At 37.2% G+C, this 25,360-nt stretch overlaps 1 protein-coding gene across 1 annotated transcript in view; it reads left to right on the forward strand.

The window, feature by feature from the left end:
• Positions 1-25,360, forward strand: part of FER (FER tyrosine kinase) — a 159,917-nt gene that overhangs the window by 109,077 nt on the left and 25,480 nt on the right. Inside the window, exon 17 of the mRNA XM_027671091.1 lies at positions 12,511-12,634. Coding sequence (XP_027526892.1) covers positions 12,511-12,634 — 124 coding nt within the window. The remainder of the gene's footprint in view (positions 1-12,510; positions 12,635-25,360) is intronic.

Below are 25,360 nucleotides of genomic sequence, written 5' to 3' on the forward strand. Positions count from 1 at the left end.
CGAAGCCCATGGGCGAGCCCTCGATAGCATAACTGAGTGGCCAGAAGTGGGGCAGATCCCCCACACCCTATAGAAGAGAGAAGAAGAGAAGAATGTTCCAGCTACTATGAATTGGAGCTGTGGCCCTGAAAGTGAAAGGACGACTACTTCTCCTCCTGGACTTTATGTGGGGAGGAAGAGGTAGTCTGTGTAAATACATTGTTTTATCATAGGAAGATTAGTTAAGATTGTTGCATATATATATTACTATATAGTTTTCATTCTGTTAACAATAAATGTTGATATAATTCCCCCGTGCTGAATTTGTACCTGTGTGAAACTTCTCTCACATTTGGGTGAATTTGTGGGGGGTTTGAAAATTGGCTTTTGGGTCAAACCACCACAGGCTGCAATTGCTTCTGCACAACAACTTTTTTTCCTTCTTAAGTATGTTCTCACAGAGGAGTTACTACTGTTGCTGATGGGCTCAGCCTTGACCAGTGGTGGGTCCATCCTGGAGCTACCTGGCATCTCTGTCGGATGTCTGTCAGCTTTGCATAGAAGCCACCTATGTAGCGCCCCCAACACCAAAACCTTGCCATGCAAACCCAATACAGATTCTCAAATGTTTGTATCTCACCCAAGATTTTCATAACTTTCGAAATTTCTACTTAGAAAAATTAGTCTGTTGCAACGTTTTAGTATTATGAAGAACTCTAATAATCATATAGGTTGCTGTAAGTTATTTTCTTTGTAATACTCCTGCTTTCCTTTTACTACTTAATAATGGAATGTCACCCAAGATGGTTTCATAAGGTTTGTTGCAAAGGTGATATCAGATGGAGGGTTTTTTTCTGATATCTTTGGATATAAAAGTATGGATAGTGCATTATTTCATAACTTAATACAGTAACTTTTCAGTAATCTTTTGTGCTACACTTTAAGTATGCAGTTTATCCCAAGAAAGACAGCAGAAGTTAAAATGAGAATTGCTAATGAATTTTGGGAAGAGAAATCCTGAGATTTGCAAAATGTTTGGGTTTAGTATGGCACTATGAGTTTGTATTGTCTTATGGACTTGACTAATCTGACTGAAAAGTAATGTGGGATTCCGGTCTTAAGGTTGTTCAGTGAAGGTTGCTGCCACTGGAATTTACTAATGTAGATAAGCCTTTGTAAGGGATGGCTTCCAAAATGAGGAAGAGCAGAACTTTGTGTAAGGTATGGTTTATAGTACTGTGTGAGAAACTATGTAACTTTTCTGTAATGCCAACTCAGTCTGAAAAACTGAGCATTTTACTCATATTTTCTGTGTTAATTTATTAATTTTTCTTTGTTCTGTGTCTGTTTTCCCAGTGGGGTTTTTGTACTTTATCTTGCATTGTTGACCTTAAAACTGAAGAAAGAGAAATAATTATGAGGAGCTGCTTTGGTATTCAGAACAGCAAAAGAACTATTTGCCATTGTCTCTTAAGGCCATGCAGGGCATAAGGAGTTTTCATAACAGCTCATTTTTAGCAAATTTAATTGGTGATCAGAAAGACTGCCTGAAATACTGCCAGAGTCCAGACTGACAACCTGAGACAAATGGATGCTGAATCTTTTTGGGGGGTGTGAAGGTTACCAGGAAAATGCTGAAGGGCTTGACAGAGCCTGCTTCCTGTTCTTTTTAAAGTAAACTCAGCATCTTTTCATGGAAAAAGACAGAAAAAGAAGAAACCCATCTCCTTTACCTTTTCTCACTATTATCTTCCTCGTCCCAACTTCTCTCTTCACGATCATGGATCACAAACTGGGTTTTAATTCACTGAAGTACTCATGGTCACTTAAATGCATTTTCACTTGCTCATAATTTATCATGCAATCTCCCATGTAATCAAAAAGAAACTACAGGAATCCCTTTAAAATTTTGAATGTTTTTTTATCTTCCTTTGGGGGGAAGTCAAAAAAGTCGAAATCAAATGTAATCTGTAAAATGCAAAAAACAATCCTAAGCCATGAAATTCTTTCTTCTCCTTCTTTATGTTCATTTAAATATGCTTGAATTTTAGCTTGTCTTGAAAGGATAATTTAATTTAGAGGTAGGAGCTTGGCATGTTCCTGAAATGTGTGCTCTAGAATAGGGCATTTTGAAGATAGATGTAGAATACTGTGGTGCAGTTACTGCTTCATGCAACTATTTCAACAGTTTATCTTGTAGAATCTTCCATGATGCCTCTGTCCCTCCAGCAAAGAGTCTGCACAGGCAGTCAAGATAAGCACCATCATAATGCCTGCACCAGCTCTCTCTGGAAGGATTTATTTAATTGAGAGTCAATGCAAACATCTTTATATATACCAATGCTTGATTCAAGGTAGTAGAAGGAAGCTTGAAGTCACACATTTTGTGACTTGCTCCTTTTAGCTGTTGGCCTGTTTAATCATAAGTTGATAGCCTATTTTCTGTTTCAGGTTTCTATATATACAAACATTTATTAACCATTAATAGTTAGAATTATAACCCCAGAAATATTTTCAATGCATTTTTGTTTTGTTATGTAAGGCATTCAAAAATTAAGCAATTCAAGAATCCATATTGTCTGTTGAGTTTTAATTTAGCTTCCTCCAGCATATCATCATGGCTAGGCTTCGCGAATGAAGATTTGGGAAGGGCTCTACCTGCTTTTCTTGCAAGCGCATTGGTGGCTAAAAAGGCCAATACGAGACAGGCATGTCCGGTTGCAAAAGGCACAGCAGAAAGACTCCTTAGATGGTATATTCTGCAAGGCTCGATTCTTTCTGCGTTGTCTTTTCTCCTCAAGGGTGATCCTGCGTGCTTTCTCAAAAGCATCAGCAGCGTTATAAACGGTGTGTCTCCAGGCCTCCCGATTGGAGGCCAGAGTAGACCAGTTATGCTGATCAATATGCCCGAGGCTGAGCTGTTGCTTCAGGGAGTCCTTGTATCTTTTCTTCGGGGCTCCTCTCTTGCGGCAGCCGGTGGCAAGTTCACCATAAAGCAGGATCTTAGGGAGGCAGTGGTTGGTCCTTCATCCTTGAGACGTGCCCTGCCCATCGCAGTTGCGTTCTCAGTAACATGGCCTCAATACTTGTGACTGCTCTTGTTCAAGAACAGATGTATTGGTCACATAATCTGACCAGCGGATGTTTAGAATTGTGTGGAGGCAGCGTTGATGGAAGTATTCTAGGAGACGCAGGTGGTGGCGGTAGATGACCCATGATTCGGAACCATATAAAAGAGTAGACAGCACAATGGCTCTGTAAACACTGATCTTGGTACTTTTCTTCAAGTGTTTATTTCGCCAAACTCTTTTATGGAGTTTTCCAAAAGCACTATATGCCTTCGCTAACCTATTGTTTATCTCCCTGTCAATCTTACCATCTGAGGAGATGAGGCTGCCTAGGTAATTAAACTGTTGGACTGATTTGAGTTCTGACTGGCCGATGGTGATGTGGGGATGATGGAGGACTTCCTGAGATGCAGGCTGATGGAGAACTTCAGTCTTCTTTAAGCTGACTTCCAGCCCAAAGAGCTCAGCAGCATCTGCAAAGCAGGATGTTAAACGCTGCAGAGCTGCATCTGTGTGGGCAACAAGGGCGGCGTCATCAGCGTAAAGCAGCTCCCGGACAAGATGGTTTAGGGTCTTGGTGTGGGCCTTCAGTCGCCTTAGGTTGAATAGGCTTCCATCAGTACGATGTCGAATGTAGATACCATCCTGATCCTCGATGTCTGCCGTGGCCCTTTGGAACATCATGCTGAAAAAGACTGTGAATAGGGTAAGAGCGAGAACGCACCCTTGTTTCACACCATTCTTTATTAGAAAGGGCTCAGAAAGTGTGTTACCATATCTGACTTGGCCGTGCTGATCCTCATGAAGTGAGATGATCATTTTAAGGAACTTGGGGGGACAACCTAAACATTCCAGAATCTGCCAAAGACCTTTTCTGCTCACAGTATTGAAAGCCTTGGTGAGGTTGACAAAGGTTACATAGAGACCTTTGTTCTGTTCCCTGCACTTTTCTTGCAGTTGTCTGAGAACAAATATCATGTCTGTGGTGCTCCTGTTGGCTCTGAAGCCACACTGACTTTCAGGTAGAATTTCTTGTGCTATAGCGGGTATTAGTCTGTTCAGGAGTATTCTTGCCAAGATTTTGCCAGCAATGGAGAGCAGAGTGATACCTCAGTAATTTGAACAGTCTGATTTAGTACCTTTCTTCTTATACAAGGTGATGATGACTGCATCACGAAGGTCTGATGGTAGTTCGCCTAGTTCCCAACAGCGCACCACAAGCTCATGAAATTTAGCATGGAGTGCTTGGCCCCCATGTTTCCAGACTTCAGGTGGAATTCCATCAACCTCAGCTGCCTTGCCGATTTTCACCTGCTGTATGGCCTTGAGGGTTTCTCCTAAAGTGGGGGCAGTATCCAATTCATCTTTCACCGGTTGTTGTGTGATGGACTGAATTGCTGAGTCTTGGACTACACGGTTGGTACTGAAAAGAGTCTGAAAGTGTTCAGACCATCTATTCAGAATGGAGGTTTTATCTGTCAGAAGCGTTTGACCATCTGCACTGAGTAGTGGGCTTTGGACTTGGTATGTAGGCCCGTATGCTGTTTTCAGGGCCTCATAGAATCCTTTGTGATCCCCTGTATCTGCACATAGTTGAGTTTTTGCAGCTAGATTGGTCCACCACTTGTTCTGGCATATACATTATGCTAATATAATACGTTGTGAGTCTATTATGTATTTTTATATTATGAAAACTAGATCTTATTTCTGTACAAGGTCCTTACCTCATACAGTTCTAAGCAGTTTTCCAGGAGTTGTTTCTTGTCTCCCCATCCATTCTGGGCCTGTAGACTGTATTCAGTGTGTTCTGTCAGTGATCTGCTCTGGGTGTGATTCCCTACCCTCAGTGGGCAGTTACGGAAATTTTTCATTCTTATACTAAATGCATTGTAGACATTTTTCTGGAGTACTAATGTGCATTTCTGATACCACCACAGAATTTCTACTTAACGGTTGCAAAAAAAGCAACTCGCTATTTAACTGGGCAGTTAGTGTGTGTTCCTTTTATTTAGACTCATGCTGACATGCATGGATGTTTTGAACTCTGGCAGCTGGAGACAGGTAAAGCTGTGCTTGTACATATAAACAGCTGTGGAAATATCCAGTAGTCTAATACTACGTGAGGGTCGCTGGAATTAGATTTCAACTATGTTCAGCTTATATGTAGACATATGTATCTGGCTTCCAAGGTGGAGTTCAGCAAGGTCATAACTTCCTACTTTGCTTCTGTATAAGGTAACCCGTTCAGATTTGTTCTGAATCGTTTGGGATGCAAATTGCCTGTGCCATTGATGCAGAAGCAAATCAGAGGTGACAGGTTTTATTAGCTCAGGGGCAGTACTGCTTGATGTCAACTGCACTGACTCACAGGCACATTCGGAAAGAGCATAGCCATTTCTGTAGTGCCTGTAACCATTTTTGTGGAGTTGCCATCCCTGGAAGTGTTCATAAAATGAGTAGACCTGGCACTTTGCGATGTGGCTTGGTGGTATTCAGTCAAAGGTCTTTTCCAACCGTAGGATTGTATGATTCTTAACCAAGCTCTGGGGTTACTTCTCTAGCCTGTTCATGCTGTCCTACCTGCAGCTGACTTTGATCTGACCTGGATTACTCACTCTGCCTCTTCTGAAAAGTGACTCCATTGCTACTTTCTGTATGGTACAGCAGTTTTTACTTCCACAGGGTGTGCTAGGTCAGAAGCATTTGCAAATAAAGCCCAGTGTTCTACCTGACCTATCAGGCTCTCCTTTTGGCCTTTGTTGGAAAAGAGGGCTACCCAGCATAAATTGTAGAAATACCTACAGATCCATTGTAGCTGGCGCTGGGGTAGAGCTGGTACAACTTACTAAATCTTAACTCATTTTTATAGAACTGCTATTTTCTGTATGTAGTGATCCTTTAGGATATAGCACCAAGTCACAGCTGACTTTATGTATTTCTTCTGTGTTATGCACTGAAGCCAGCAAGCCCACTTCGAAATGAAGTCTCAGTTGAGACTGAGATATGTAGAATTTATTTGTTGATATGATTTACTATATGCATATTATCTGAGCTTTTTTGCTAAATAAATTATCATCTTGAGCAAAGAAGAGCAGATGCCAGGAGCAGTTGAAGTACATGTACATTGGCTTACCTGAACCTAAGATTAGCCCTCCTGACTCGGAAGTGTTGCTGATTTCATACACAGGCTTGGAATGCTGATTGATGCCGAAAAAAATCTGAACTTTTAGTTTCACATTGTGTGATTCAGCTGCTGCATTTTCTACTTTGGTGTGGTTTTTATCTATTTCCTGTTTCTGGAGGCAATGAGATCTCTATAGAAATAGTGTGGGGTTTTTTCCTGATTGCTTCTTTTTCACCCTTAGACTTCACTGAAGTTTTGCATGATCTGCCCCACTAGCTATATCATGCATCCTTAGTAGCTGTCTTTTCTCAGCAGATTTCAGATCACTGTCCTATCTTGTGGTCAGATCCTGAATCTTTACTGCATGCTGTCAAAAATCAATATGGAAAAAAAAGATTCAGTCAAAATCTGGTCAAATTCCACTTAGAGATAACGTGCAGTGATCGCAACTGTCTGGCTTTGTTTTCCATTCATTTCTTCTTTTTTCCTCTGGTCAAATAAGTTATCTTCTCATTATTACCTGTTGGTAAAGCCACCTTCTGTCTACTCTACAATTTCTCTTCACACAGACCCCTGTCTGCTTCTCTAGGTTTTTTTTTTTCTCTCTCTTACTTTATCCTCTTGAACTCAGCTAAGCATCCAGCTTCCATTTTTCTATGTGTCTCTGCAAGTTGCTGTGCTTCTGCCTCCCTCTACCATCTTCTCTCTTGTTGGGCACATCATGAGCCAAACACCCTCATATGGATTCCTTCTCTCCATATGTCCAACCTCACCCTCTCCTCACCGACCCTCTTGCAGTACACACACACGTGAATACATACAGACCCCGTTTCTTCCTCCTTTCCCTTGTTCTTAGTCCCGTGTATTCACATGGGTCTCTGCCTCCCTATTCGCTGCATGGATTCCAGCTGCAAGAATATTAAGAGGAGGAACAGTCCGATTCCTTTGTTAGGGTGTAGGTGGTGGTAATTAAAAGTTCCTTTCAGCTCAGAGCTTCTCTGTTTGATAAAACAAAACCAAAGCTCTGCTCTACAGTCTTCTTTTATTGTAACATTTCAGTCTAGAGTTTGATTTTTATATCTTCAAATGTTTCAGGCATTGATGATATTATTATTTTCTATCAATATTGTACTAAAAAAATCAGCAAGTGGATAAAACCAACAACCAAACAAAAAATTAGTGGTGTTTCGGTAGCTGCAAAAACTTCTACATGCATCTTATTTCTTTTTATTTGTTGGTATTCACATTATTTTTGCCTTCCCTAGAACAGCTTTTAAGTAATTGTAGCTATTTAGTGTCTCAGAATTTAAAAAAAATGCTCATTGTTTTTCTTTACATTAAAAAACCTCTGTTCTTTATATACATTCTTTTTCACATCAGCTGTCGTGACTCTCTGATCTGGAATCCTTTTCAAGGCTTTTGATTATTGATTTTTAAGCATAGTACAGTTATAGGAATTAATTGTTGAAGAATTGGAAGACCTTCTGGGGAAAGATGATTTTCCTTTTAGTTAGTTTCTGGAGTAGGTTTCATGTAGCCACTCATAGTCCTGTATCCTTAGAGCCACATAAGAGTTCAGGTAGTCTGGGTAGCATTATTTTGGCAGCACAGAAGACAATACATGCAAGTTATTGATGTCTCGCTATGATTTCTGATTTCTTTTTGAGAGATGATGAGGGACAGTTATTTATGCCACTTGGGACATTGGCTTCACTCGCTAGCTTTTTTTGATCCACCTGAAATCTAAAGCAAGACTGCTTACAATTGTCAATATTTTCCTTATTTTGATTATATGTCTATAGCCTGTCATCCTGTTAAAGGGAAGTGAAATAGCACATATAATGTGTTGTAACCTTCTTTTCATCTTCATTTTGTTATAGTGCAGTTATTATGTCCTAGAGAGTCCTCTCCACTGTGGTCTCATCACAGGTTGTCTGCTAAAAAGTCATCCATAACACAGTTCTTGTGCAAGCCGCATTTTTTCTGTGTGTGCTTGTTTGTTGCTGCTGCTCATGTCCTTGTGTCTCGATGCACACCATTCTTTTAGCTCTTTTTTTTTTCTTACTTCATCTTTTGTTTTCACATACATGCATTTCAACTCAGACTTGATTACTACCATTGTTAATATTACAATGGCAACAGTTTGCATGATTGTAACATCTTTTTTTTTGCTTTGCTTAGCAGGAAAAATGAAGTTTTAAATGATTTCACAACAGTACTCTGTAGGCAGTTGAAAAACATTGGTTTATTTACAGTTTCTGCTATTACATATGTAAAATAAAGGAATTAAAAAGATAAAGTGGAAGAATTGCATTGCTCTCAAGTGATCCATTAACTGAAAAGTGAAGGCACGGTATTTTAAAGAAAATGAGTGCTTCAGCATTTCTAAACCCTTGCAATTTCAATTATTTGTCAAATAGCTGCTTACTTTCTTAAAAAACTGTCTTCTAGAATTGGTAGAGATGCATGTTTACTATTTTAAATTCTTAGTTTTAAGTAGCTATGTACAACATAAAGTTTATGCTGTAAAATACAGCCATCGCTACGAGTTGATGATATGTGTTATTTTCACACACTCAGAATTTCTGTGTATATTGGGAAATAGTCCCCATTCACAGCAAAATGCATGAAGTTCTCTTTTCAGAAATCCATTTATAACAGGCTACTCTTACAGAGTTCATGCTTATGAACTACATTTTGTCATCTCCTTAGTAAAATAATTCTGTTGTATTAGACAGGCAGTCAGTTTCTGCTTGGTGATAATATTTAGAATGGTCTAATTTATTTTTTTTTGTAGTTTGTAGAGTTGTTGGAGCAAACCTCATTTCCTTGTAGTCTTGTGGGCCATTAACTGGATTAACAGGTAGCCGTGCAGAATACAATGGAAATCCCACATACAAAAGAAAACATTGCATACTAGTTTTGTATCATTTCTTTCATAGTCTAATTGGTCTGTTTATTTCATTTTTATCAACAGCTATTATACTGGAAATAATGCTCTGATGCTATGTGCTGCAAATAGTGAATTAGGGCTTTTTATATTTAAACTTATTTTAAGAAGCACATAAAGATATTACATAGCCACAGTTCTACACTGAAGAGTTTGTAGTGAAATCCTCTTAATTCAACTTTGAAGGTATTCATGTGGATGCTTTGCTGTGAAGACGAATAGCTGGAACATTGACCACAGTGAAATTCAGAATTTACTTAACAGTAATTCTGTTATGTAAAGAACAGATGCTTGAGTGATATGTTAGTATCACAATGCTGAGGATAATCAGATTTAGCCGAACTTGACATATCTCATACAGAATGAGATGAATATCACTTGACTCTTTTATTTTGTTTGCAACTAACAGCACTTTCAAATTAATATTGAACAGAATATTTAAAAGACATTTTTCTAATCTCTATGCAAGGACAGATACAAGAAAATAAAACAGCTACTGAAAACTCTGAGACAGATTCAAATAGTTTTATTAAAACTAGTTTTTGGTGATAGGCATCAAGTACACTGTATACAGCTCAAAGTATACTCTGCACGCTTTGCGTAAAACTCTAGAATTTGATGCAGTGCATTGCTACACAGGAAAATTAGCAAGTCTAAATGACTTCCTGATTGTATTGGATTGCATTGGAAAGGTACGGGCTTGAGCTCTGCGAGTTTGACATATTCTGATGTAAGGATCTGAGAAGCTTTTAATCTTACTCAGAAATGAATTGATGAAAATTAGGATCTTAATCTGATTGCCTGAGCATATTAGAAACAAATTTATGTGTTATTCTGAAATTTTTTAATGGATATGGTTAGATTTTCTTTTGATACCTTGTTGTTTTAGTAGCTTGTTACTTGAGAACAGATTGCTTTACTGTTGGCTGAGGAGAGAAATAACTTATTTGTACAAAAAATTTGTTCAAATTGTGAGGAATATGAATTTAGACTTAACACTGTTGTTGTTATAGCAGTTGAGAAGGGTTTGTTGTTAGTTTGGTTTTGGGTTTTTTCCCAGATTGTCAAACTGATCTAATCTGTCTTTTCAGTTTTTCCTGCAGTAAATTGTTAGAAACTCTCAGTCTTCAATATGGAAACATTGGTTGATTGAGAATAGGGTTTTTTTGAGATGGTCTTATATGGCTTTTTTTTAAGCTTCCTTGATTTACTGCTCTCATGCAAGTAACACCACAGTTTTTCAAGATTGGAAGACTTCACATTCATAAAGGCATACAGTCATACTTACTAATTAAAAGATGATTCCTATGTACAGAAGAGTGAGTTCTCAGTATATTGATGCCTGCTCAGCTGGTGCTACGAAAAAATTCAGGAGCCGTTAGCTGGGGTGAGATAAGAAAGGGTTTAATTATGCCAAGGCAAAGAGATGTTACACGACGCGCGCGCTGGGCTGTGCCCGGGATGTTACATTTATAACAATATCTGGCCAATCCCAAGTGTGTCCACCCTATAACTTTTGGCCTGGTCCACCCCCAGGCCCGCCTCCTGGAATTGGGTTGGGGGGCTTTTTGAGACCCCCTCTTTATCATTCTTCCTCATCTTCGGGGTACAGAGAGCAGAGTCACCTCGTTCTTTGACTCTGTCCTGCAGTTTAGGCCAAGATACAGGCGTTCTCCAAACAAGACAGGCTTGCCTTGACTAAGAGAGTAAACATCTTCTACTGGATATGGGAATAGGGTTGATATGGGGGTATGGAATGGGGTGAGAGGATTAAGGAATGTATAAACTAAGGGGTGCTACAGGGAGGAGGGAGAAAGGGATTGTTTCTAAAATCTACTTCTATTACCTATAAAACTTGTAAGGCTTACAAAATTAGAAAAATAAAAAACATTAGGGGGCTTAAGGCATCAATATAAATAAAATAATTTTCATCAGCTTGTTGTATGTGTTGGAGGGGGGAATTGCTTAAGAATTATTTTTAACTGACTACTGTAACCAGAATAATTCTGTTTACATATGTAAGAAATGACATGTATTTAATTAGAGTGTTTATCTTACTTCTCTCTGGCAATACCTACATTTTGCCAGTTACCAGGCTATTTCAGTAACCTCTCAGATTAAAGAAAAGGTGATTATTACCCAGTCCCATTTGCAGTAGTGATTTGTAATTTCAAGATTTCATTAGAGTTTAAAAGTCAGTATCCCAAGATGAACTCTAGTCAGACTTTGGAAATGTAATATGTGTAACCATATTTTGCAAAACAGAGGGTATTTCAAATTGGCTTTAGAGTCAAGGGCATCCAGTCACCTCTTGATTTCCTGTCTGTGCGTTACCCAGTCTGGGAGTAAAGAGCAGCTCCAACTCCATGTTTGAAGGGCATTACAATTACTCTTCATAACATCAGACTTTTTTCTTCAATATTCTTATTTATTTCTTACAATATGAAATACAAATAGAAATGGCCTCCTAAAAAGAAAAACCCACATGAAACTTTTAATATATATTGTCATTTCACATTGCAAAGAAAGGCAGTATATAAAATTGTGTAACAGTGCATGATTGCAAGATATAATCACTATAGTCAATTCAGTCCTCAGTGAAAAGAAACAAATACTGGAGCAATGGCTGGCTACACACTGGAATAATGAAATATATTTTATTTTCTGGAACAATAAAGTCTGTTTTAGAAAAATCTTTAATACAGTTATGTCAATCCAAACATGTCTTTGCAGTGTTTGTTTAATATCTCTCCAGCTTATTTACTAATACAGTTTTCTTTTTGGAAATCCTCAATGCTGACCCCTCCTGTTCTTTAGACAAGAGGACAACAACTTTTGTTCCTCCAAGGCAGAAGACTGTGAAGTTACAGTAATAGCTGTTCACCTTCCATTGCCCATGTCAAATGTTCAGTTAACGTTGCCCAAGAAGTAAAACGCTTTGTTACCCCTCTAAACACATCAGTGTAGAATTTGAGAAACATCACTGCAAATGATCAGTTAAAAATTCATTACTCTCTTGTAACTAATAGGAGCCCTTTAATAGGATCTCTTTATTCACAGTTTTTATAAACAACAGTCATTCTATGATTAGAGAATAAGATGTATCACAAATTATCAATTGGTTTTGTCAACAGTTTTTATGTGAGTCTGTATTTACTGTACACTGGTGAAGACTTTGGGTATATCAAAAGCATTCTGTGCAGTTTTCACTTTTAAGCATCTAATGTTTAAGGGAAAACGCATTTTGAAAGGTGGGTTCCTTCCTTTTTCTCAGGCTAACCTGAAATGGATGGGGTGAGGAAAACAGCTAATGACTACATTTTGTTTGATGTTGGAACCCCAAGAGAGAAATCAGTCGTATCTCACTGTCCATCTTTCTGTTTTTCTAGGAGGTGATTTCCTGTCATTTTTAAGAAAAAAGAAGGATGAGCTAAAAACCAAACAGTTGGTGAAATTTTCATTAGATGCTGCCTCTGGTATGGCTTATCTCGAATCTAAGAATTGTATACATAGGTAAGGAAGATTTTTTTTTTCTCACTATTGTACCTTTGCTCAATGGAAGTGCAAGCTGTTTAACTGTGTGTGGTGCTTATTATCACAGGAGTGAACCCTACAATTTGAAAAAAAAAACAACCCAACACTTTTTCTGAAAGTAGATCATTACTTACTGCTTGTCTAATTCAAAACTATTCTGTTCATTTGGGTAAAAATAAGTACTACATTATTTTATCTCTATAGTTTGTTGCTATTAATATAAGTTCAAAATTATTTTTCACCATAATGATTTGCATTATAAGGAGCATAATTCATACAGTGACAGTGAATCGTGGCAAGAAACAATCTGTGAGGCTAATGTCTTGTCTGAAATCTACAGATACTTGCCTGACCAACAAAGAAGTTGTTACATTTGAAGTGTGTTTCAGAAAAATCCACTGGTTTCTTAAATCATAGAGAAGAACTGAAGTTCTGTATATTAAAATATTAATTGCCTGAACTGCTTTCTCTGCAATACAGACGAATATCAGGCATTATGCTCTTGGAGTATATTATTTCTGTTCCTACCATTCCTTTTTCTTGTTTCTTCTCCAGTTTGACTCTGTCATTACTCTACTTACACTCCGCTTGTATCAAAGGGAATATGGTTAGTTTCCACCTATTTTTCCTCTCAGAATAGCACAGTATATACCCTGCTTTATTCTGTGGCTGAAATATGAGATGTAAACATGATGATAATCCACTTTACAGAAAAATTAAGAAGAACAAGTTTTCACCTGTAATATTTAGGTGTTCCACTTCGTAGAACATTTTTAGGTGAACTGTGTGCTACCTCACTTACATAATCAGTCCATTTCGTATTTAGCACCCTTCTGGTGACAGCTGTTACTGGAGATATGAGTGGCATTTCTCGTAGATTTTTGTCAACAGTGAATTGGTCAGTTGCATTTATGCAAGCCAAGTTAATTGAAACAACTCATGGTGTATAATAGAAACAAGATCATGCTATGTAAGAAATACTGAGAGAAAAAAACTAACTCATGATCTAAAACTATAGAATATTCCCTTATGGAAATTCCAGAAAAGTGTTGTAAGCATTCTGTCATGGTAGAATGTCTTCAGCCTGGCTCCGTTTGTCAAGAAAACAGTGACATAAAAATCAGAGCAAGTAACAGCATTAGTGATTTACACTAGTCTCATAAATGCTCCAGTGCTTAATAATTTCTGTAACTGTCAGATCAATGTTAAATCTGAAGTGCCTGTTTAGAGCTCCTGTTTTCTTAGAAAAGGAAAGCAAAGGTAAAAATAGTAGCTGGATAACTAAAGTTTGTCATTGCAGTTACTGGGGGAAAAAATCAGTATTTATTCATTAAATGATAGTGTGCTGCCTGCAAAATATTAATAGTTTTAGAAAAAATCAGTTGGATTTATTTTTTAGCTCTGGAAAAAGGGTATCCTTGCCACATTTATGTGGAATAGTACTGTTCTAATTGTTGTAGATGTCTGTGGCTTCAGTGTATCTCTGAAATATCCACTGTCAGTTGGTGAGCAGTGAACAGAAACAGCTATTCTTAAAATGTGTTTAAAAAGCTAATAGCGGTTCAGAGAATGTATTTCAGGAAACAGATATGTGCAGCATTGTCTTACCATATCAAGATTGCATTGTTTCATTGTTTTCAGTTAGAAAGCTGAATACTAATGTGTCATAGAGTTCTCAAGTCAGGAAAAAGAGCTGAAATCTGACTTGTTTTGTTAGTGCCATAGACTTGCCAGTGCCCACAGCCTGGGTTACACGTACTGTGGTACAAGAAGGGAAGAAGTTCTTTCCCCCTGCTTACTTTTTAGCTTTGAAAATATTCACTTAATTTGTTTATTATCACAAATTGTAACAGGAGATTATCAGAGAGAGCTAGCACTTTTCCGTAAAGGCAGAACCAAACTTTTTAGTAAACCTATCCTGAATAAAACTAAGAGTTTTAAAGTGCAACCAAGCAAATAGTGTGTTCAAGAAAACTGCTTACTTTGGTAAAACACACAGGTTAGTAAATCAAAATATACATTTTCAGAATTTGTTTGCCAGTCTTATTTTCTGCAATATTCAAGATTCTTTTTGGGTTTATGTTGTTAGGCATAGCATGTGCTTATTTTATTTATGAGCTAATTCTTCTGAATTTGATAGAGAGAAAATGGGCTAAGCAGTAGTTAAAAAACCCTAAGTTCTTTTGTTTGTTTAAAGGTTCATAGGCTTTGATTACTATTCCGTAAAGATCACTAATGTATAATTAAAAATAGTTTCTGTTATGTAGATTGCAGTGAAATGAAAATTTTTTTGCTTCACGCCATTGTCTTTCTGCAGTATTTAATTTGTTGATTTAAGGATTTGTTCAGAATCCCCTCATATATTTTTAGTAGTGTAGTTGACTATAATTTAATACCATGCACATTTGACTATCTGCTAATGTTAAAATAAATACTACTCATCAGTTTATTGCATTTATTTTTAATGACACTTTTTAATTGTAACTGCACTAGCTATACTTAGATTTTATATTTTAAAATTCTACCCAAATTTGTACTGGATTTCTGAAGTTGTTGTTTGAGTTATACTTTGACTTAGCCTTTCAGTAGTTGGGAGAGTGCAACAACTAATGTGATGTTTGTTTTTTCTATTTTTGTGTTTGTTGTCCTGTTTCTGTAGGTGCAAATACAAAGTTAAAATCTGTCAGTTTTAAGATGCTTAATGCATCTAAGTGATTATTGAGTGATTATTTGATCTACATTTTCATCTCCTCCAGAGTCCAGATATCAGTTTTTCTTTGCTCTCTCTGTTTCTGTTTAAAGAACAGAAATGACTGGGCTTAAAAGAAAAAAAAAGCTGCATGAAAAGATGTTATTAAAAAAATAAAAAGAGTGGTTGAACATGCAGAGAAGAATGTAGTCATTTCATCTCCATTTAATTAACGTGGGGTTGAAGAATTGTTTCTTGCTTTGCATTTTTACCATATGCTACTGTTTAGGTAGTTCCATTTTCTGTTAATTAGAAACAGAAGATAAGGATAGAGATATGATAATTTCAGTTGGCTTAATAAGCATTTGTGAGTAGCCTTCTTTTCCAGTTTTTGATTTGCATGTGACGAATTAATTTGTCCATAATTTATGTTTATTTTTCAAACCAATCTCATGGCAGTACAGGAGAGAAGCTGCAACTACCCTGACTGCAGGGTCATCTTTCACAAGGTCAGGGTCACTTATTTGTAGTATATGCACTATGTGTGTGCGAAGACAGGGACTAACTGCATTCAAGGTCAAGTTTTCCTTTCAGTCAATGAATTTATGTTCTGGAAGTCTCCCATATTCTGAATTAAAGATGTGTTAGTTGGTAGGATGATGATATTCTGTGGTTCAGTCCTTCCATTTTTAGTCATATTATTACTGCTTCTTTTTTCCCTTTGTTTTGTAGCTGTTAAAAACCCTGCACTGAATTAGAAGTGGCTGGTTTACCTTCATGTTATGAAATCCTGACTCTGTAGATATTAGTTCAGGATTTCTACAGTTTTCATTAGCTATGTATGATTTCATTTAATTACATATAAATTGCTAGGAAAAGGCTTCCTTCCCTGTTACTAATCTAGTTTACCTGATCTGTTGTACTTCTGGATCATTTTTTCCTCTCAAGCCTGGTAACTGCTAATGTATAGAATTTTGGAAAAAAGTGTCATGACTCTTTCATACCATAAACTTAAGAACTATGCTGAATAGTTGTTAGTCTTTCATTTCCTGTGAATCTTCCATTTTTTCCTGGATCAGTAGTTCAGATACCACAAAAAGGATGAAAAGTGATCCTATTCAATTTAGCATAGGTGCTGCTCAGTTTAGTGTGTTTCAGTAGTGATTCAAGTCTCCTGGGAGCAGGAGAGTAATGGTTTGACTCCAAAACTGAGCAGGTCTCCTTCCTAAGAAGAGGGAACAACCTTTTTGCTTGATTTCTCTACCTAAATCCAGTGGCAGACAGTAGCTAAATACTTCTTTGTGCCTGCTTCTGGCTGGCTCTAAGCAGTCCAGCGCTCAGGGGAGTGGCTGCTTTGGTTCAGTTCTGAAGTAGCTGAGTCTTTGTGGGCACAAGATGTTTCTCTGAATACTGCATTTCCTTCTGGCCAATTGCAGTACCTGAGACCTTTATTGTAGTTTCTGTAGTTTTCTCTGCTAGTGATGACTTATGAAGAAAGATTACATTTTGGTGGAATGGATTTGCCTTTCTGTAAACTACATGAACTCTTCAAGGTTTAGTGCAAGGATTAATTTGCCATTATTAATTATCTTTTTAGGATTCATTCAGAACTGCATGTATAAAGAGATTCCATTTCTATAGCTTTCTTTCATAGAAAATATTTATTACTGAATCAAAAAATCTGTACTAATATCTGTTGATCGTGCTTCAATTAATAAGTCTTTCAGAGAATTATGGTCAGTAGCACAGTTGAAACGCCCCATAAATGTAATGAATAATCATAGTTTCAATCCTTATTTGTAAGATGATCTCTACTTTGTATAAAATGATGTTTCAAAGATTTTTTTTCAATATGAATATTAGAAATATTTACATTCTGTTTAAAGTTAAAACCCCAAATGGGAACTTTGATGAAGAACTGTTGCTTTCTATAGGCCACTTTATGTTGATGTGCTGTTAGTGTTAAAGAAAAAGCCACCAAAATTTACTCTGCCATATCTAGGAAATGAATTTTTAGTCAAACTTGGAATTTGCTTGGCACATTACAGTACCATGTGCTGAGCTTTTATTAACTAATACAGTGCACTTCAACTGCTGTCACCTAAGAGAGGTGGGTGAACACTGCTACATTTCACTCAGCTTACCATGTGGATTAGAGTGTTATATACCAGGTTTCAGCTTTTAAGAATAGATTTTCAAGGGACTTTCCTTTCTTTTTCCTGCTGTCACACTGGTAAGTGTGGTTTGATCCTGGAGAAATGCATTTACAGTTAAAGTTGAATCAGTTCTGAATCAGTACTTCTGGTTGTCAGAAATCTTATTTGAGCAAAGTGATTATTTTTTTCTTTAGTGAGCTCATATGATTCTGATTTTAAAGTCTTAAAAAAAAAGTGAAACATAAGTATCCAAACCCATGAAATTAAATATGATGAATATTGTATACTTTAAGCTTATTATAATACATCAGAGCAATTATTGAATTCTAAGTATGCTATAATGTACGTGGAGGTGAATGGTGGTAAAGGGTTATCTATTATCTGTTACCCTAAGTTAATTGAATTCTGATGTGGCTGATAACAAAAGAGTATAAAAGGAAGAGAAATACAGTTTTTTCATTGTGAACTCTCTTCATGTGTTGTACTGGTTGATACTGCTTCCCCTTGTGTGCTTTATTTGAAATTCACCCCAAGCACTATTAAAAGAAAATTAGCCATCACAAATTTAGCTTTGCCATAGCTGCAGAAGGCTGGTAATTAGAGTAACAGATGCATGGATATGGATGGTCTGAGTGTGGTATAAGAAAAGTCTGAATACATTTTTGTTCACTGTAATCCTCAGCATGTCATGCTATCTCAGTACAACCATGCTATCTTTCATATATTCCTGAATTATGCTTGAGGCAATCCTGTTACCTGAGGAGTGAGTGGTCACAGTATGTAGGAAATACATATTGGAATTGTGGCTTTTTCATGTTATTGTATTAGATAAACAAGCAGTGGACTATGCAAATTATTATATTAACTTAATGATTGGTATATTAATGATAGAACTGGAAGTTCTGGTGCCTTTTTTTTTTTCTTTAGGAATAACATGGTACTTTATTTAGCTGCTATTAGGACAGATTTTGTTTGCTACTGGGAATTTCCAGCACCAATTATCTGTACCACTTACTACTCTTCTTTTAAAATATTAAATTATAAGGCATCTATTCATGCAAGCAGAAAAGGAAGTTGTTGTTTAACTGTGATCGTTTCGAGGTTAATACTAATAATTAATGTTCCCAGAGGCCATTTTAGTATAGGACACTAGAATATGCTGTTCCTCAGTTTAGAATGGCAAATTGAAGTTTCATTGTATAAAATAAATAAAGGGAAATTATCTTTTTCTTTCCATGTTTGTATTTTCTTTAGAAAAAGCAGTTATAACATTTCATCTTTATTTTTGCCTAATTGACATTTCCTTTAGGTTCCATTTTATGTCTAAACAGTACGCAGCCCATATATCAGCTGAATGGCAGCAGGGGTAATCCACTATGATCAGCCAAAGGTAGTTCTTTATATTAACATTTTGAAGTAGCTGTTAAAAGCTTCAGTTAGGTTGATATTATGGTAAACTTTCCCTAGTACTTCCTATTCAGCATGTGCTTAAATATCATCTTCTACATGTTCCTCATAAAATGGGGAAAATATCCAATTTCAGATCTCTGAGATTTCAGTATGTCAGTTTTCCTGGCATGGTGATTTAAAATGTCATGTGGAGTTAAACTAAAGGTAATAATAGTTAAATTGTTTGTCATGCTGCTGCTAAAATACTTTGTAGACCTAGGTATTTTTTTAAAAATGCAATGTCAATATTATCAATAAACTATTTTAATAAAAATATATGTGGTAATACAATTCACCAATAACTGCTAATACCAGGGAAGCTGAAAATCTGGGCTTTTTTTAACAATAGCTAGAAATTTATAGCAGGTTCCATTTTTGCTTTCTGTTTGGTATGTCTAATCTTTCAATTAGCAATTAGAGGCTGGATTTACCATTAGAAGGTAACTTCTTCATTCTGATCAACTGACTCTTTGTACTGGATTTTTAGGGAACCTTGAGTGTTGTGTTTATGTATAACTTATATGTGATCTGAGATCTTAATTTAACCCTTGCACATTTTGTGCTTCTGAAGTAAACTAATACAGCAGCCCTAGTGAACGAAATCCTTGGACTGGGGATGAGAGCAGAACAAGGTTTTTGTTCAGACTGTCCCTGCTAGTCCACCCCAACTGATGTCTTGTCCTGTCCTGACAAAAATTTCCTTAGATTTCAGGGCTGCTGTGGCCACTAATGTTACTTGGCCTCTTTGCTCTGTCTTTTCATTAAAGAAAGCCTAATACGTTGTTTGCCATGGGGAAAGTGAGAGTGATGCTCACTGGACTCATACTGGATGGAAGTTTTGCAATATTTTTGTAGTAGTAAGGAACTTTGAAGTATTGCACTGATATAATCCACATTGTTGTTCCAAGGAAATGGTTAGCTTTCGTCATTCAAGGACCAGAATGCCTGAATGATAACATGACTGAAAATTACTGAGATATAGGCTCTATAATCAGAGTACTGGGGGCAGTGAGCTCAAGGAGTAGTTTACAGATGGGAGGTGATGATAATTCTACAGGCATTTTCCCAGTCATTTATGAGAATGAGTGAGGCTGAGCATGGAACTGGGTTCCTCTACACAGCAGACTGGGTAGATGATTTGGCATCACGAAGAAAGGACATGAAAAATCCTTGCTAAGGAGCGTAAGTTGTATACAAATATAAAGGAAATTTGTCATTCTAAGGATAATATTTTGCAAAAAAATGACCCTAAACCCATTTAAAGTTGCTTTACTTTCTGATAGTCTGGGGCTTCTCATTATACAATTTCATACCCTTCCTTTGCATTGTTCTTACCCTTCTAGATTTTTACTGTATAACTGGCTAAGATGTGAATGAGGAAAAAAAATATACCAAAGGAAAATTTGTTAGGAAGGAGATATTTTGTTTTTTGTTACTGCCTAGGTAAAGTACAGCTGTTTTACTAGCTAGCTGGTATTTCTGCTCTTACATGTGTACGTGAATAACAGTGAATCTGTTCCCTGAAATTTCAGATAATGCTCTGGTCTTTCTGGCATGCTGAAGTCATGTTTGGGTTCCAGGGGTCATCAGAGTCCAAAGGGACACCACAACATTCAGAATGTTCTTTTAGAAGTGTACCTATTTTATTCTTATGAGACAGTTGTTCTATGTTAAACCAAAATAAAGTTCTTAGAAAACGTAGTATTTTGTAGACAGTGGGAAGAAACATTAAGTATCAAAAGCTAATTATAGAAAGGCTAATATAAATTCTTAGGTTGTAAACATTTCATATGAAATTTCAGAGGAGGAACTTTAGATTTTTTTCTTGTCACAGAAGTTATATAGTATGACAAATATCTATTTTTTGCCTTTGTGGAGTTGAATTAATCTGTTTTTTTCTCATGATCTCTCCCTGCTACAGAAAATTCGCTCCTAAAAAATGAGTAAGCTTTGCTAGGAATAAAGCAAATGGGACTGAAAGAACTGTATACAAATTTTCTTCGACTCCTCATTCTGTTTAACATATGGTAGCATTTTAAGTGTTACATTATTGTGTTACGTTTGTTTGTATTTACTGCTGATAAATATTAGGAATTTATAAGTATTATTCAGTAAAATAATTTGAATAATATGTTTTTTGAATAATAAATCTACTCACTTCATTAGAGTGACAGGCTCTCTTTAATTAAGAAACAAAAAGTAAACAATGAGAGTACAGCATATTGAAACAAAGATAAAAATAACGTGCAGTTAGAGTTTGTGAAAGCTATTGTGCAGACCATAAAGTCATATAACTCTTCCAGATAGTATAAATAATATTCTCTTTACTCTCATAGTGCTATTACAGTGGAGAATAGTGGGTGAAATGTAGTTACTTTCTAAGAAGGGTAGACTGCTGGATTTCATTTTTGCAGTTGGTAAAAGAGGTATTATGGTATATGATGAACAATGAGTTAGATGATAGGATAAGACAAAAACAGAAGAAGAAGGATTGGGGAGGAGCATGAGAATGCAGTCAACTATACCAGTTGCTTCAGAAGTGAGGTATAGGGTGGTTCTTTGGGCACAGATTGTTGACCAGAGAGTAGGCACCTGTGTCAATGTTGTTTAGTAAAGATAAAATATTCTTTCATGTACACTGTTTTCTTTTCTTTAGGTTGTAGAACTTTTCCTGGTTTGTTTCTTACAGCAGAAAATTCTAACCAGTGTTCCTGAAAATATTGCGCTAAGATATAATAAGTTGGTTCAATATTTTATTGGCTTCCTTATACTAGTTCTTCATTCCAATGAGGAATGTACCACAATTATCTCAGACAGGAAACTACTTTCATTTTAATAAAAAAGTCTTAGGCTGTTTGTGATAATGAATAATAAATTCCCAGATTTCTTTCCTGAGGAAAATACCCATATTTCCCTTTTTAAAGTTTTATACACACGCACACACACATATATATATATGTATATGCATACTAGCTTACACCTCTTTTGTGGATTTGACAAAATGTTTATCAACTATTTTTTCAGATAGAACCAGTGATGATATACCTTACTCTAATGTAATTTTTACCAATGCCTCAGGAGGTTTTTCAGAAGTGCCTCTGAGCTTTACATTAGTTTTATTATTGACATATCATATTCAGCATTGGTATGTGGCTGTGGGCATAGTGAAAAACAGACAAGAGAAGGATGTGTAATGGGTTTTAGTGTGCATTCATGAAATAAGTTAGTTTTAAACTTTATGCATGTGGTGGTTTGAACCACCACAGAAATCCAAAATCCAGTTTCCAGGCTTCCCCCACCCCTTCCCACAATTTTATCTCAACACTGAAGAGAAACTTTCAGGCAAGAGGCTTCTATAGGGGAAAAGGGGAAGTATATATACATTTATTCTACACAATAAATACTGTACAAGCTAAAAGCAACTATATATATATAATTACACACTTCTATCAGTCCCTTTAAGCTTTCTCCCTCAATTCAGTCCAGGAAAAAACTCTTCAGGCTGATAGGTAACCAGTCTCTCTCTCGTGGGAGTGTTCAGGGAACCTGAACACTCCCCCCATCAACCTCCGCTGTTTGCTGAAGTCTTTTCTTTCTCACGAAGTCCAAGAAGATAGCTCTGAGTCCTTTCTCCTTGGTTCCTTGCCATCTCTGCTGTGTGATTCTCTCTCTCTCATGCCTCGGTTCTGTGCTGCTGTACTTTAGTCAGCTTATCAAACGTGCGCGTCTTGGAATCTTCATTCCTCCTCCGGGTTTTTGGCTGTCTTGCATTTAAATCACTGCAAAGACATCCTCCGGGCCTTTCTCTGGTCCGTCTCCAATTTTGCCTGGGGTTATCTCCCTGGCACCGAGCTGCATTTAGCCCATCCACTTTGGCTCAGCTCCAACACCGAGCCTCCCCTCCACTTTACAGTGAGAGGGAAAAGAAGAAGCCCCCCTCCACAGCCTAACTGCAAAAGGGGTGGGGGAAGGAGGGCTTGGCTGCAAAGCCTGCCTCTCTCTCCCGCTTACCTTATATTGTGAGTCTCTTTCCTCACAGCAAACACACTCACTCCAATGCTGCCTCCAACCCTGGCTTAGGCAGAGTTTGTGGGGCTGCAGGGTCCCCCTTCCCCCTGGAGGGGAAAGAAGGGGGCCCTGCCACCCCCGGGCCTTCTCTCACCCACACACACACAAAGCAGCAGACACAACAGCAGCCAGCCAGCCAGACCGATTGCCAACAACTTCTGCTGGTTGTGTATATATGATTTTTCAGCAGGAGTGAACAAAACGAGCAGTGATTGGCTCTCCAGGGGAGACTGCCCCGGCACCCAATCACCTCTAGGCCCTCCGGCTCAGGGTGGGGGGGGTAATCTCAAACTATGACAGTGCAAATGAAAAGAGTATTTTACTTCTTTGTGATCATAGGTGGCATATAGTTCTACATGTCAAATAGTAAAGGAAAGTCCATTTTCCAGCTTATTGGTCTTTTTTGAAAATCAGAACATTTTTCTCATAAAGCTAAGAGAAACTTAGGAGAAGTTACGGATGTTCCACTCAGTTTGAAGGTAAATTCAGTTCCAGTAGGTACTGCTCACAAAAAATATTCTGATCAAATTTAATCCCTCTTAAAGGAATCACAGTTGAGTAAAATAAAACAGAGAAAGCTGAGTGCATGTTATGTTCTCTTTTTGTCATTGCTGTGTTGTTCTCAGCCTCTTTTTACTTCATTCAGCTGAATTGTAGCGCATGGATATGCTTTTATGAAACATTTTCGTATCACTGTGAGTATTGATTGAAATAAGGACTTACTCTTTGTCAAATGCTATTTCAAAATCTCTGATGCAAGGCAGTAAACAGCAAAGAGGGCGGTATTGGCATGTTAACTGGTTTGCAAGACAGATGGAGATCATCAAGGTACATGGAGCTGTAAGAATTGTTGAATCAATGTTACAATATTTTGTTGTTCACAGATTTAAGCTGAGTCATTCACCTGACAGAAAAAGCTCCTGGCAATGCTGGATGTCAGATACTTGATCAAGTGTCATGGCTTCTGGGAAATAAAAATAGATGGGTGAAATGGGGGCCAAGCCCCAATTTAAAAAAAACCTATATATAGGAGTTAGGATAACAGAATAAGTAAAAATACTTGATCTGAAAGGCTTCTGCTTTGGAAGTAATTTGGATTTTGGAGACCAGTATGTATGATCATTAAGCATACAAAAAAGAAGGTTTTAAACTTTCCTGTTAGGAGTATTGCTTCTTAGTAGTTAACTGGTTATCAAAATCTCCTTTCCTGTTCACTAACAAATCAGTTGACTGTCCTTCCTGACTGGTATCATAGACCTTACTGACTTCTTATTCACTTCCAGAAAGCCACTCTTTCTTCCCTTTGTTGCTTGTGCAGACCAGCCTCTCTTGCACAAGAATTGTCTGGACTAGTTTCTTAACCTCCTTGCAGGGTCATGCATGGAATGATGAAGTCCCACTCCCTCCTCATTTTCTTTTACTTAGACCACCCTTGCCTCCCTTTCATATTTCAAATAGCCTTTATGGAAGCTAGTGTAACTGCTTTGATAAAAACTAGTCATAGATCTGTGTTTGACATTTCTCTAACTTGAAATGGCCAGGGATTGTCATGTTCCTGAATGAAAGTTCTGAATATGATAAACAGATAGCAAAATTGAGAAGACAGAATATTTCATACTGCTATTGTCTTTATTTACCGAAACTGAGCTGTAAATAATATTGTTACAGTTGTTTAACTTCTATATATATCATTAATCTTCTATAACACAGCTGGACTTCAGCTGTAAATTGAAACTAGTTGTTTATAAGTTTGTAAGTAAATAACTATCTCTCTAACCACAAGAGAGCATTATAACCTACAGAGAGAGTCAAGCAGACAAAACTCTTAGAAGACTGTAAAAGTTATGGAAGACCTTTTCTATGTCAAATATAAGGACATATTTTTTCCTTAAGCAGGCAGTGTTTGCTTCTTTTAACTATCAAGGAGCTACTTAAAGTGAAGTATTTCAATTCCCTTTTGAGGAGTATTTTATAGCAACTTGCACAGTGCTTGGTAACTTTTTAGACTTGACAGCGAGCCGGTGTTTATCTCTGGTGGTTTTAACTGTTCTTTAAAACTGCACAGTTCACCTCTACTGATGTTCTGAGCCCCTTGAGGTACATTTTGTAAACTTGGAGCTGGACTCTGATGTGCCACTGATGTGCTGCTGACATGAGCGTGGGATAGGAACGAGGACAAAATGGTGCTCTCTAAGGAAGCCTGCAGCTGAGGAAGCCAAAATTTGTATGATAGTTTTGCTGCAGACAGTGTGGGACCATGTTTGACATGTGAAACCAGCCTACGTCTAAGCACAAGTAAATCTCTGTAACTTGCATGTAATGGAAATCTGAGGAGACTCAGTA

This window comes from Neopelma chrysocephalum, unplaced genomic scaffold (assembly GCF_003984885.1).
Source record: "Neopelma chrysocephalum unplaced genomic scaffold, ASM398488v2 Primary Assembly neopelma1_97034, whole genome shotgun sequence".
Taxonomy (NCBI): Eukaryota; Metazoa; Chordata; class Aves; order Passeriformes; family Pipridae; genus Neopelma; species Neopelma chrysocephalum.